Source organism: Heliconius melpomene, chromosome 7 (genome assembly GCF_056956725.1).
Source record: "Heliconius melpomene rosina isolate 202511_hmr_F chromosome 7, ASM5695672v1, whole genome shotgun sequence".
NCBI lineage: Eukaryota > Metazoa > Arthropoda > Insecta > Lepidoptera > Nymphalidae > Heliconius > Heliconius melpomene.
The window spans coordinates 8003550-8016061 of NC_140395.1; the positions used below are offsets into that span (position 1 = coordinate 8003550).

At 29.4% G+C, this 12512-nt stretch overlaps 3 protein-coding genes and 1 non-coding gene across 4 annotated transcripts; 1 reads left to right on the forward strand and 3 right to left on the reverse strand.

The window, feature by feature from the left end:
* Window positions 1-203: 203 nt before the first annotated feature.
* Window positions 204-911, reverse strand: LOC146537597 (uncharacterized). Its single transcript, XM_085188215.1, has 2 exons — window positions 903-911; window positions 204-668 (listed from the first exon to the last, which is right to left on the reverse strand). The coding sequence occupies exons 1-2, from the start codon at window positions 909-911 to the stop codon at window positions 204-206; spliced, it is 474 nt and encodes a 157-aa protein (XP_085044341.1).
* Window positions 912-1622: 711 nt separating this feature from the next.
* On the forward strand, window positions 1623-4832 carry LOC146537598 (uncharacterized). The gene is made up of 5 exons (XM_085188763.1): window positions 1623-1760; window positions 2154-2319; window positions 2874-2986; window positions 4052-4182; window positions 4547-4832. Exons 1-5 carry the CDS (start codon window positions 1647-1649, stop codon window positions 4743-4745), a joined length of 723 nt encoding a protein of 240 aa, XP_085044889.1. The 5' UTR covers window positions 1623-1646; the 3' UTR covers window positions 4746-4832.
* On the reverse strand, window positions 3423-3504 carry TRNAL-AAG (transfer RNA leucine (anticodon AAG)). Its single transcript has one exon. It is a non-coding gene; the product is annotated as a tRNA-Leu (tRNA).
* A 217-nt stretch (window positions 4833-5049) lies between the features above and the next one.
* Window positions 5050-12439, reverse strand: Ppt1 (Palmitoyl-protein thioesterase 1). Its single transcript, XM_085188764.1, has 6 exons — window positions 12309-12439; window positions 11945-12063; window positions 11605-11842; window positions 11039-11203; window positions 7351-7627; window positions 5050-5470 (listed from the first exon to the last, which is right to left on the reverse strand). Exons 2-6 carry the CDS (start codon window positions 12021-12023, stop codon window positions 5345-5347), a joined length of 885 nt encoding a protein of 294 aa, XP_085044890.1. The 5' UTR covers window positions 12024-12063; window positions 12309-12439; the 3' UTR covers window positions 5050-5344.
* Window positions 12440-12512: the final 73 nt, after the last annotated feature.

Sequence of the window (12512 nt, forward strand, 5' to 3'; positions counted from 1 at the left end):
TTTAAAGATAGAAGTAATAATCGAGAAATTATACGATTTCTGCTTCCAAATTCATAACGTGTCATATATGGGTGTATAAGAGAATGTTTTAAGTTTTGATTGTACCTAACGACTAATTCGTCATAAATTAAAATAATAATAATATTACTGTTTGTTGTTAAAAAACTGCGAATTTGCAAGGAGTTAATAAATAAAACAATTTTTTATTTTTTTATTAAAACCACCCTCTTTCTGCCATCTTGTGTGTTTGTTGCGTTCAAATTTTGAATATGAATTTCTACTAGCTGCCTGACTAGATTTGTTGTATCGACATTCGTATGGACTATTAATTCAAACACTTTTAACTGTTCTAACGCCTTCCAATCATCCTTATGTTTAACTGCTATATTGAACAGTTCACTCATAACATCTTTAGATTTCTTTACCATGCTTAAAATGAATCCAACTTTATATGGTCCCTCTTCTCTATGTCTCTCTTTAAAATCTTGAATGGATGCTATTTTACTTACAGTGTCGTGTAGGGTTTGATCTATTAGTGTAGATATTTTACTTTTGATTCTTTCATCTTTGTCGTTTTCATTTGTTTCTTCACCTCTTAGCAAAGATCTTAAGTTAAGATCAGATGTTACCAGCCAGTATCTTCTTCGATTTTTAGGTATACTTGAAATCTTATCGGTAGATATATTAGACTGTAAATCTATATATTTTATTCCGATGCAAAAATGTAATGTAGCTGAAAAATATTTTTAACCGGAGCTTTAATTCTTTGTAACTTAAATAAAAAATATGCAATTGTCGTTACGATCATTTATTACAAAAAAAAATCTTTAAAGTTCTCTTAAAAAATCTACAAATAATACTTACATAAACAAAAAAATACTTGAAATATCATTATATTATACACAAGACATGTTTACGTACAATATAAACACAAATGTAAGATAAACTTTTGTCATATTTGCAGATTTAATAATCCATAATATTTTTATTGCATTTTAATTGCTTATTCTAGTGATTAGGTGCATTCTACTTATATCAAGTAATGCATTCATGTAACTTGAGTTGAGAAATATTTATCGCTTAAATTATAACTATATTATGTAGATACTTAAGTGTTTTATGACCAAATTTATAAAGGTAAATTAACGTGCACGTTATCCTTGGTCTGAACTTTAGATTTCAACAGATATGTTCGTGTAAATGTTATTTTTTCTTTTTTCGGGGCAAATTTTTGGGATGGGACAGACTATCTCCCCATAGCATAGGTCAGGTTAAAAAAAAGTAATTTCTAACAAAGTTAAAATGTAAAAGATGCGCATATATAAATAAATATAACAATAAACCTGGGGTAAAATTATTGAGTTCTAAATATAGTAGATATTTTATTACATCTAATACAGTTATTGGTATCAGTGTTGTTCTATTATTTTTATTGATGAGGTTTCTATTAAAATGACACATAACTCATGATGTGAAATTCTAATCAATAGCACTTATTAAGCCTTAAATATTTTTTTAAACTAGAATATTTATTAAATGCTTTCCTAAAAAATATTTACTGGCAATATTTTTGTAATTCTGTTGTCAAAATAAATGTCTAATTTTAATATATTATATATACATTTACACATTTATCAATTTAAAGTATGCTCGTGTTTCCAATAAGAAACATATTTAGAACCGTCCGTTTACCATATTATATATTACATAAAAAATGCCACAGCTTATTTGGGATCAAGGAGTTAATTCAACAGAAGAAGGTATTATCTTTATCATACCAAAAACATAGTTGAGACAAATTATGAAAAAAATATATAAATAGTCTTAGCCTAAATGCCAATTGAGAATTCAACATTTAATACAATTACCTGCTGCAGAAATTAATATGATTTAAATTTAATAGAAATTATAATTTTTTAGTATAAAAATCAGATGTACCTACATAATATTATGAATAATATTACCGAAAAGCGGAGAGCTAAATGTACCTATACCAAGGTTTTACACTTTGCTCTACGCTTCCCGTTGATAAAAGATTTATACATTTGTTGTTGTGTTTGTTTGACTAGAACATATTTATAAACAATGCAAAGGAAGATGAAGTTTCTAGAAACTTACTTTTAAATTTCACCTTATTTCTATTTACTTTCCAGCAAGAGGCTTTCACTGTAATGCCAATACCGAGTAGCGACCACGAGATGGCTATCGATGCGGTCAAACGATACTATCTCAACGAGCACGTGCTGGTGCGCGCGCGCAGTATTAACTTTTCTGACGATCGCGCTATAGACGAATATCTGCTTGGCCTTCTTAAACAGGGTTTGTTATAAAAAATATTGATATTTTATAGATAAAATAGGTATATCAATAGACAGTTTAATTTTTTATATTTTGTTTGTCTTTCTCGAATAAAAAGGCATGAGTAAAAATTTTATTTACCTAAGTAATAAATTACTGTTTCAAGCAACTATTGTTGTTGACTATTTTTATTTTTTTTTAAAATTAAGAAACTTTAAATAATAGATTTTTATGTTCCAGAAACAAAATAAACCTGCTAAATCTTTTTTTTTGGTTATGTACATTTTTATATCATTCGAAAGTGTAAAAGAATACAAATACAAAAATATTATTTCATATTGTAAATAATACAAATCAATTTTTGAAATTGTAAAAACCTTCTGATAATACATATAAAATCATGGTTTTTTAAAAACGCTTAAAAAACGTTGTCTCTCCTAATAATTTTCTTAATGGGCTATTAGTAGATTTACAGACCCTACCGTCTCATCACTCCTCTGTTGAGTAAAAGAAAGCTGAATTCTCTAAGTCTGTTTTTCATATATAATAAGTAAATAAATAAAATATATTTTTAGGGAATTCTTTATTTGCAAAAGCCGAAGATGAAACAGTTGCAGGATTATGTTTGAATTTCGCTGTAAGTCCAGTAGATCCACAGAATTTGCGCAACTATGCCTTTTATAGACAGGTACCTAAGCCATTTTTAATATGTATACTTATTATCATCATTTTTGTTCACCCTCTTGCCAAAATAGACATAAAGACGTGAGATACAGGATACTCCGTTCTCCGTTGAATTTAACATACGTACTCGTAAAAGGTAGGTTACACCTAGGTATCTTCTGCAAATATCTCAAAAAGACATCTGTCAGCTCTACATTTTCTTCATTTTATATTGGTAACCAAGCTTCATCAATAAAATTTGAACTTATAGCTGTCACAGCCGTGGCGTCCCACTACGTCACGACGGAATCCATTTGTAAACAAATTGTATGTGTATAAATATCTACATACTACATACTTATAATAAAATTACATATAGGTAATTATTAGTACCAGGGTACTAATGAGTAAAGGAATTAAGTATAGAGACAAAAACAATATAAATTTAACAAAAAACAATTTGGCAGCGGTGGGATTCGAACCCACGCCTCCGAAGAGACTGGTGCCTTAAACCAGCGCCTTAGACCGCTCGGCCACGCTACCCTTGATGAATATTTCGAGAAATAGTAATATGTTTATTTTCATTTGATTAATTTAAAAATATCTTATCTATTAAGTACATTTCTCTTTTAATTGAAAATAATATCATAGGATCCTGATACTAAGGATTTTCTTTACTTTATGGCGAAGCTGCAAGAAACGCCCAACTTGTGGACCATCTTCAGACAGCCTAAGATTTTTGAAGTACATTTTTTTGCAATTTTTAAATGTAACTTTATGATAAAACAAGTTGTGGGTTCAATTCCAAATCGATGAAATTAAATACTTAATATTTTCATTTCTTTACTCTGATGTCGAGCCAAAGCACGGCGTTGAGTTCCGCCGCTCAACACGCAATGAACGTGTGTCTTAACACTAAGTTTGCCTCGCTGTGTGCGGTATAAAGTGTGATAATTTAGATAATACAACCAATATTTAGATATTCTTGTTTGAAACGTATTTTATAAATATTTACTTGCGCTATCACAATAGTAGTAATTAATGAACTGCATTTACCTAACAATTGTATAAACTTAAACCAATTGTATAGATAAAAATGTTAGCGGTATTACCGGAATACAGACGACGAGGTTTAGGAGTTACGCTGGCTAAGACATCACAAGAGTTGGCTCGAGATCAAGGATACAAAGTTGTACGCATGGATTGCATTAATCCTTACGAGTGAGAATTACTTTATTATTTTATTTATAATTCTTGTATACCCAAAAAGAATAGAAAGAACAATAAATAATTACTTTAATTTTGTTTTTGATTGTCGTGGTAAATTCCTGTACAGAGAAGGGTAGGCAGAGGGAACCTGGGAACCCAGTGTTAAGACACTACGTTCCTATTAAGACCGCTCTCTACTTTCTGCTGAATTCGCAGGCATTGCGTGTTGAGAGGGGGAATTCAACGCCGCGCTTTGCCTTGTTACCAGTGTGAATTAAATATTTCATATCCTCGAATGGAAACTACGACCTGTCGCGTTTAGTGGCACGCTCATGCCATTGCGACTGGCCTCAAAAAAAACAATGTTTTTTTGTAGTTATAAAATAGCTGAACGGTGCATGCTCACTTGCTTCGTGAGATATCCTCTTCACAAGTTGCGAGGCACAAATGCACCGTTCATTAAACGCAGTTCCGAATATAACAAGTATGTGCGCGTATATGTTGGAAACGCGGGGAAAGATCAAGACATCAACCTCAAGGAATCCAAGGCTGATATGGAGAGCATGATCGAATAATTTTGTAACATTGTTTTTTTTTAAATTAAATTGTTTTTGTTAGTGAAATTGGATTGTTTACTTAATGAAATGTAATTATATAACCAAAATCGATAATAAAAATTACAATTTTAGCAGATTTTTTTATTACCGAGTCCGAAATAGATAGTTCGTCACTTTTATATGATGTATTAACAATATCATTTTTTAGAGAAAAAAAAAAGAAATGTTTTATACTCTGCGTTTCTCTCTATAATGCATTTAGTAAGAGTTATGAAAGGCTAATATTACGAAAGGAAATTTTATAGAATAATAAAACTTTAGAGTATTAAGATCTTTATTATCTAAATAAATATACATAACCTATAATAATATAAAATAACTTAACCACTATAGTATAACTTCACATATTCGTGTAATGTTATGATAAAAGTAAATCACATATTTTCTACAAATGTTAATAATAATAAAAAAATCTTTAATCAATCCTTTACACGGTATAGTTAAAATTAATCACTGTTTTTAATGCTAATTTCATCGACATTTGCAGAAAATACATAGCATTTCTATAAAAGAACACTTATTCGTTAATGAGAATCCATAATGAGTTTCACTCTTAATTAAAGAAGATAAGGTTTTATTATGTTTTCAGTGAACCACCCTTCAGTAAATCGTAAATGGTCTCCCGGTTGTGAGAAGAACACTAATTTACCAGCTTTATCCATTTTCTTTAGCCCAAGGCGATCCTGTGAACATAATATTAAGATTATATATTTTATAATTTGTGGTTGAAATAATGTCAAAGTTTTATTTTATTGTATTTATATTGACTTGTATTATATTAATCTGAATTTTAAAACACTACAATAAAATATTTGAAACAAATCTTGAACCCACCCATCTTGTTATTAGTTAAATTGTACAGATTTATAGTATTTAATATTACAATAAAGGCCGTCGTCGTGGCGCAGCGGCACAAGGGTGTGACTGCAAAAAGACGGTTGTGAGTTCGATCACCACTAGAGGAAGTGAAATATTTATTTACGTTTATATTTCCATTTCTTCGCTCTGGTGTCGATGTAAAGCGCGACGTCGAGTTCTGCCACCCAACACGCAATGCCTCCAAAACTCGGCAGAAAGTGGGGAACGGAGTGTTTTAACACTAGGTTCCCTCTGCATATCCTGCTGTGTGCGGGATACAATGTGAAGCTGATTTATCTATTTAATATTACAATAATTGAACCAGTCGGATCAATAATCGCCCACTATGCAATTCCTACGTAGTTAGAACATTGGAACGGATACTACTAAATATGTATTAATGTTGATATTACATTATCATGCTTTATTATCAGTTTATACTACCAAGCAATTAAACTCCACATTTAATAATTATTAATAGGTATTTTTAAATAGGTATATATCAATATACCATCAAGCCATTTATTTATAAATGGGAATGTAAATTTTTATTTTGCTTTCACGTCAAAACTAATTAACCGATTATCATGAAACTTTGTACACATATTTCTAAATATATTAGAAAGGACAAAGGATTTTTTTAAAAATATATATGTATATTTAAAAAATATAAAATTTATTATTTGGTTATAATTTGAAAATAAGTTAAGTGAACGAAGCTACGTTTGTGTCTCTAGTTTTAAATTAATAGGTGCATGCATGCATAAATCTGCAGGTATCTATTTTTTTATTAAACTTATTTTTAAGAATGATAAGTGATAGTAGAATAGATTACACCAGGGTTGCCTAGAAAAATCGTGCCGCAATCACCTTTAATCAAATTTATGGTAAAGCGTTTTTGGTGAAAAATTGCACCAAAATTTTATTTTATGTGAGTCCCACACTATTTCAAAGAAAATCGAATTGGAATTGTGTTGCCATTAATACCTTAGAAGACCGATATTTCTAAACATGTATTTAATTAAGTAGTTTATTCGTTTTAAAATGATAATCTAAATTAATATTAGTATTTAGAAAAGAGATTCAGCAGACTCAATACCATGACTTCATTATTTCACTTGAAAAACAAGGATGATTTCATCTTTACATAGTTTTTCTGTATGTTGTTGTTTGTATATATGTATTCTTAGGCCATATGTAGAGACAAACTTTAAAGTGTTAAAGCACACAGAGAATATGTTTCTAGTTATTATCACAAGCAAAACTACTAAGAACCGTATTCAATAACGTGACTTAACATGTAAGTTGTTAGCTTAAAATTTTAAACTGGTGTAAAATTAAAACATTATCCACCGATTAAATATAACATTAAAATCTAATTACCTCTGTTAGGCCCGTATTTATAAAACGCTCTCAAGTCAGAAATCCATCTTGAGATTCTGTTTTCATTCATATATATATAACTTATCAATAAAAACGGCATGTCAAGATCGTTCTCAGGCTTGAGAGCAATTTATAAATACGAACCTTAGTACGGCTATAGAAATATAACTTATAATTATTTATATGAATGATAAACCGTATTATAGATATATTAATTATAAGTACAGAAATCGCACCTACATCATAATTATTAATATAAACACAGGATTCCATAATAATATTTTTTAGGAAGAATTATGACAACGTGCAACAAAAAGCTTACCTTCTTATACAATGCAGTTTCCTGTAAGGAAATCGACTTCTTAGCTTGGCCGGGAGCATAAAATCCAAACCATTCAGTCTCCCTCGGTTGTACCATACTGTCGTTTTCAAATTTGACCATAATAAAATGCTCCAATTTGTTTAAATTGTCAATGTACGTTTGGTTTATCTTTCTCTCATTGTTTATCTCGGCGAGAAAATCGCTATTTTTCCTATACATTATCTCGTCTAGAGGATCATGCCAGTATGTTGCTTGAACTAATGATTTCTGAACCCAACTGAAATAAATAATACTTTATATTGTTATATCAACATTTTGCTTAAAAGATTTGTATAGATTGCTCAAAATTGACCATATATTATGCTGACTATAGTATCGCAGACTAAGTCAATTAAAATTATATTACTAAAACTAGGTTAAGCGTCGTATTGACCATGATTCGAGAGACTATCGTTGGAAATAGAGGGTATTCTTAATGCGAATGAATTAAAATAACATAATTTAATCAAAATCCCTACTTATATTATACAAATTAATTCATTGGAATATGAGTGAATTATAACAGCAAGGAACAGACGAAAAAATCAAAGTTTAATTAAGACGTTGAACTGAAATATGTATACTTAGGTCAAAAACATGCAAAAAAAATTAAACAATTACTTAGTCACTACAGTATGGATAGAACAAATTAAATATTTTTAAATGCAAAATATAAGAATATATCAAAAGCAAATATATGAACAGGTATATCAATAGAGCATGGATTTAAATAAACACTTATAAAACCAAAATTCGGTGATACCACCAATCTTGATGCTACAAATATGACAAGACATGAAAATAGTGTACTCTAATATAAGCAAGGCAACACTTGTGAGGAACAAACAAGAATAACAATGTAAACATTACCGATAACCTTTGACAGTTAGCCAAATGGATACCTACTCGTGTGTGCGACGTACACTTAACATAATATACAGATATATGTACCACAATGCACATACTCCTCATGTTTAAATAAAGCAAGGATGCGGTAAATTATGCTTTTTCCTTGAATAATAATCAAATACCACAAAGTATTTTTTTTAAATCATGCAATGTAGCATATTTATTTTGTTATACACGCAGATAGCTTTGGTATTTAATTTTTGAATATTATTTTTTTTACAAATTTGCGGATCGTACAAAATTTTACAAAATGTCACCGAGAGACTTGACACTACGTATTTTTTTTCTATTTCTACACTAGTATTTACATATTATAGATTACGAATGGGTATTTTATAAAAAATATTTGGGTTTTTATCAACACAATTTATTTTTTGCATAATAAAGATAAATAACAGTTAAAAAAGTTATTAAATGAACCAATATTTTTTTAAAAACATATAAAAGGTACATCGACATGTAAGAGTGAATGACTCTAAAGTAATATTTTGCGTACATATTTGCATTAATTATTAAGGCTATTAACGTCTCAGTACGTATGAAAAAATATGATTAAAATCGTACGACCGCGACAAAAAATACGACAGCAACGGTGATAGTTTCTTAGAAAAAAAGAAAAACATTATGAAGTCGCGAAATAGCATATCCATAATTTACGAGCACTTTTGAATCGTCGGATAATTGTATAGATATTTAGGATTTTTCGCAACAAAACAGTGGGTATGTCATATTCTTTCCTCTTCTGCAAATAATTATTTGAATTTTTAAATAAATAACATATTAATTCATATTTTTTACGAAAAAAGTCAAAGAACAAAGCAGTAGTGATTCAAAATTGATGATGTCTTAAAACACAAAGAACAATCTGGACATTACAGAGGTACTAAATTGAAAAAAAATAGTTTGAAAATCTTTATGCCAATTGAAACTATAGGTATGGATGGTGATTTCGCCGGACCCTCTTTCTGCACGTATTAAAGGAAAGGTAATCAAACACCACGGGAAAATACTAAAGTAGTTTTTTTTGTATTTCATTTTAAGGAATATTTTATAATAATCTCAATATCACGCCTGATTCTTTTTTTATTGGAAAGGATACACTTCATGGGTAGTTTGATGAAAGTTTGGATGAAAGAAATACGGTGGAAGTCGATTTTTTTTGTTGTAAATTGTAATAATTTAACAAATTAATTAACATTTTTATTCATAAAGAATTTAATATAGTAAACAATAAAAGTAAAAAAATGTAGAGATAAGTTTTTAACATTATTTTCTCTATCTACTAAAGACGAAATACATGAGGTATAAAATTGTAGTATATTTAAAAACTATATAATAACTATAGTAGTAGTAGTTTTAATGACTAACTCGTTATTGTAATTTATTGATAGTATTCATCATTTTTATACCTTCTTGTCACAATAGAATATAATAAAGTTAGTTAACGTTTTTCTTACTTTTATTATTTCCTATTACACAATACAAAGTCTACGATTTCAGAACGTAATAAGTAGGAATTACCTCATCCAGTCTTTTCTATCTGTACATCTTAACGCTTATTACTTTATTTTTTTTTCATGGATATGAGCACAAATAAGACAGTATTAAGTAGTTCCGCGACTTACTACTAGAGAAACCGAGCATTTTCTATGTTTATTTTTTTCTAAGATAATTTGAACGATTGAAACATTTCATCAATTATTAAATTAGTTCACGTGTTTAATACTACAAAATTAACAGAGTAATGTATTGATAGTAACTGAAACTAAGTAAAATTTTGATTAAAAAAAACCAATAGGTACAATACAAAATACAAATAGTAAACGAGTAATTTTTTTTTGTTATTAGTTTTTACCCAACTTATATTTTCATTTATGTTCTAATTTTTTATGTATTTTCTATGTGTATCTAAGAAATTACCGTTAATCTCGATCTGCGGATGTTGCTCGCATTACATATAGATTAACGGACGTCCAACATGCAGCTGTTATTATTTACCTATTATTCCACATTTAAATAATAATTAATGTGCGCAATTATTAATAAATGCGTAATGTAAATTCTAATAATATTCTTATGTAAATAAGAAATATTTCTTACAATAACTTAAAGCTGCAAAAACTACTTCACATGTATTGACCAGTTGCCTCCTAGACAATTTCGGCCAAGGTTTGTCTCATTAAGACTAACCACGACAAATATGTTGTGCCACGATGCTCAATATATTATAATACACTATTGGTTAACTCTAAAACGATACATATGTACCTACATCTGGTACAATTGGAATGCAATATATTTGATAGATCAGGGACGGATCTACAATCACGCATAAGAGGTAAGATTATTTTATTAAAAACCTAAGCAATTTACTTTAATTATATTGTTTAAAATAAATATGTTTCGATTTTATTGATAAAATTCAATATCCTTAATTAGAGTATGCAAAAAAAGTTACAAGTGTTACTTTTAAATATCCTCCTCTTATCAAATGTAATAATAGACCGTCGTGGTACAGTGGCACAATGTGTAGCTATAAATGCGACGGTTGTGGGTTCGATTTCACTCGCCGAAATTATTTAATATTTAATTTCCTCGCTCTGGCAGCAAGACAAAGAGCGGAGCATGTGAGTGCATGTAATTCAGCAGAAAAAGGGGAAAGAAGTGACTTAACACTAGCTTCTTTGTATCCTGTATATGCGGAAAACAACTTGAATCTAAAAAAAAATGTTTACAGTACCTGTAGTATGCTGCATAATTTAGTACCTTCCTTACATAGTCACAGGTTTCATGCTGTAATGCAAAACAGTGGGGAAGACCGTAGACCCCCTGATGTTGTCCACCCAATGTTATTAAATTCTTTATCGGCCCAAACATGTGACCACATCGCTGTACTACAGCTCGCCTGCCGAAAAATAAAAGTATAACTTAAATTGATAATTATTTAATGGTGTATAGTAATCAGCATTAACAGTTCTAGTTTTGGCAATGCTGATTACTATACACCATTGTATGTTTGCTCTAATTTTGACAGGATGTCCCAATTTTTAGCCCATAAATGAAATGTCCCGCTTTTCACAGATTATTTCACAATTTTTTTTATTATAGTTTTTAATTACTTAAAATAGTAGAGAATAATCACTTGGTTTTCTCTAATAAGAAGGCAAACCGATATATAGAGTTCTACCAATCAACATACAGTGCCTAGAAAATCAGGTGGTGTGTGGCAACAGTGTCTTAACACTGACTTCATTCTACCTACCCTTTTATCCAAAAAATAAGCTCCTAATACAAACAGCTACTTACAGAAATTGACTTCCTTGAGAAAATCCAATGGCATTAAACCCATTCCTAAGTTTTGGATCATTGCTTATCTTATTACATACATAGTCAACTTGTTTGTTTGGTGACATAAAGTATCCATTTTCAAAGTCCTCTACAGTTGAATCACCAATTCGAAGAGACAAAACATAGACTCCTGGTATTTGATCCTCAAGATATGTCTTAAAGAAACCTAAGCTGTATGCCATACAGCATGTGTCACCTACAAATATTTATAGTACAGTAATTAAATTAGTTGTTATAATTTCTTATAAATATTATACTTGTATTGTATAAATACTTGTAGTGATTTCACATATCTTACCCATTCCATGCCAAAGAACTATTGGTGTTGGTTCAGCAGAAAGGTATTTCAATATTGATAAAATAATAAGCCACTTCATCTTAATTATTTGCAATTTCGTAAACGTTCTGGTAGAACACCTTAATAAAAATTAAAAATATATAATTAATAATTGAGAATAAAATTGTAAATAACATATAATATATTTTTGCAAAGTAAAAGCTTTAATAAACTCGAAATATTACTAGGCAAATATTACTGGCAAATAATAATACAATTATATATACTAATAATAATTACTTTTCCATTGTAGCTAGTGAGTAATTTTAGTACTATGCGTTTGTATTCAAATAGAAAAATAATCTTATGATTCATATTTACTTACCTTTTGAAGCAAAAAGCGTCTCACATCACAAGTTTACAAATGAACTGTTTTGAATTTTGTTGTGCTTATTTCACTTGACATTTATGACATTTCATTTTGTCAAATGTCAAAATCGAGTTTTGATACAAAAGTAAATATTTACATGTATGAGGACTGCTAGCACCATCTAGTGGAACAGAATATGACTAGAAGATGCCGATAACA

Bases quoted from the DNA above. Each gene is read 5' to 3' on its own strand.
- LOC146537598 (XM_085188763.1), top strand. From the start codon at position 1,647: ATGCTCGTGTTTCCAATAAGAAACATATTTAGAACCGTCCGTTTACCA. The intron at 2,320-2,873 runs GTTTGTTATAAA...ATATATTTTTAG, and splicing joins GCTTGGCCTTCTTAAACAGG to GGAATTCTTTATTTGCAAAA. The intron at 4,183-4,546 runs GTGAGAATTACT...GTTTTTTTGTAG, and splicing joins GATTGCATTAATCCTTACGA to TTATAAAATAGCTGAACGGT.
- Ppt1 (XM_085188764.1), bottom strand. From the start codon at position 12,023: ATGAAGTGGCTTATTATTTTATCAATATTGAAATACCTTTCTGCTGAA. The intron at 11,843-11,944 runs GTAAGATATGTG...AAATATTTGTAG, and splicing joins AGTTCTTTGGCATGGAATGG to GTGACACATGCTGTATGGCA. The intron at 11,204-11,604 runs GTAAGTAGCTGT...ATTTTTCGGCAG, and splicing joins TCTCAAGGAAGTCAATTTCT to GCGAGCTGTAGTACAGCGAT.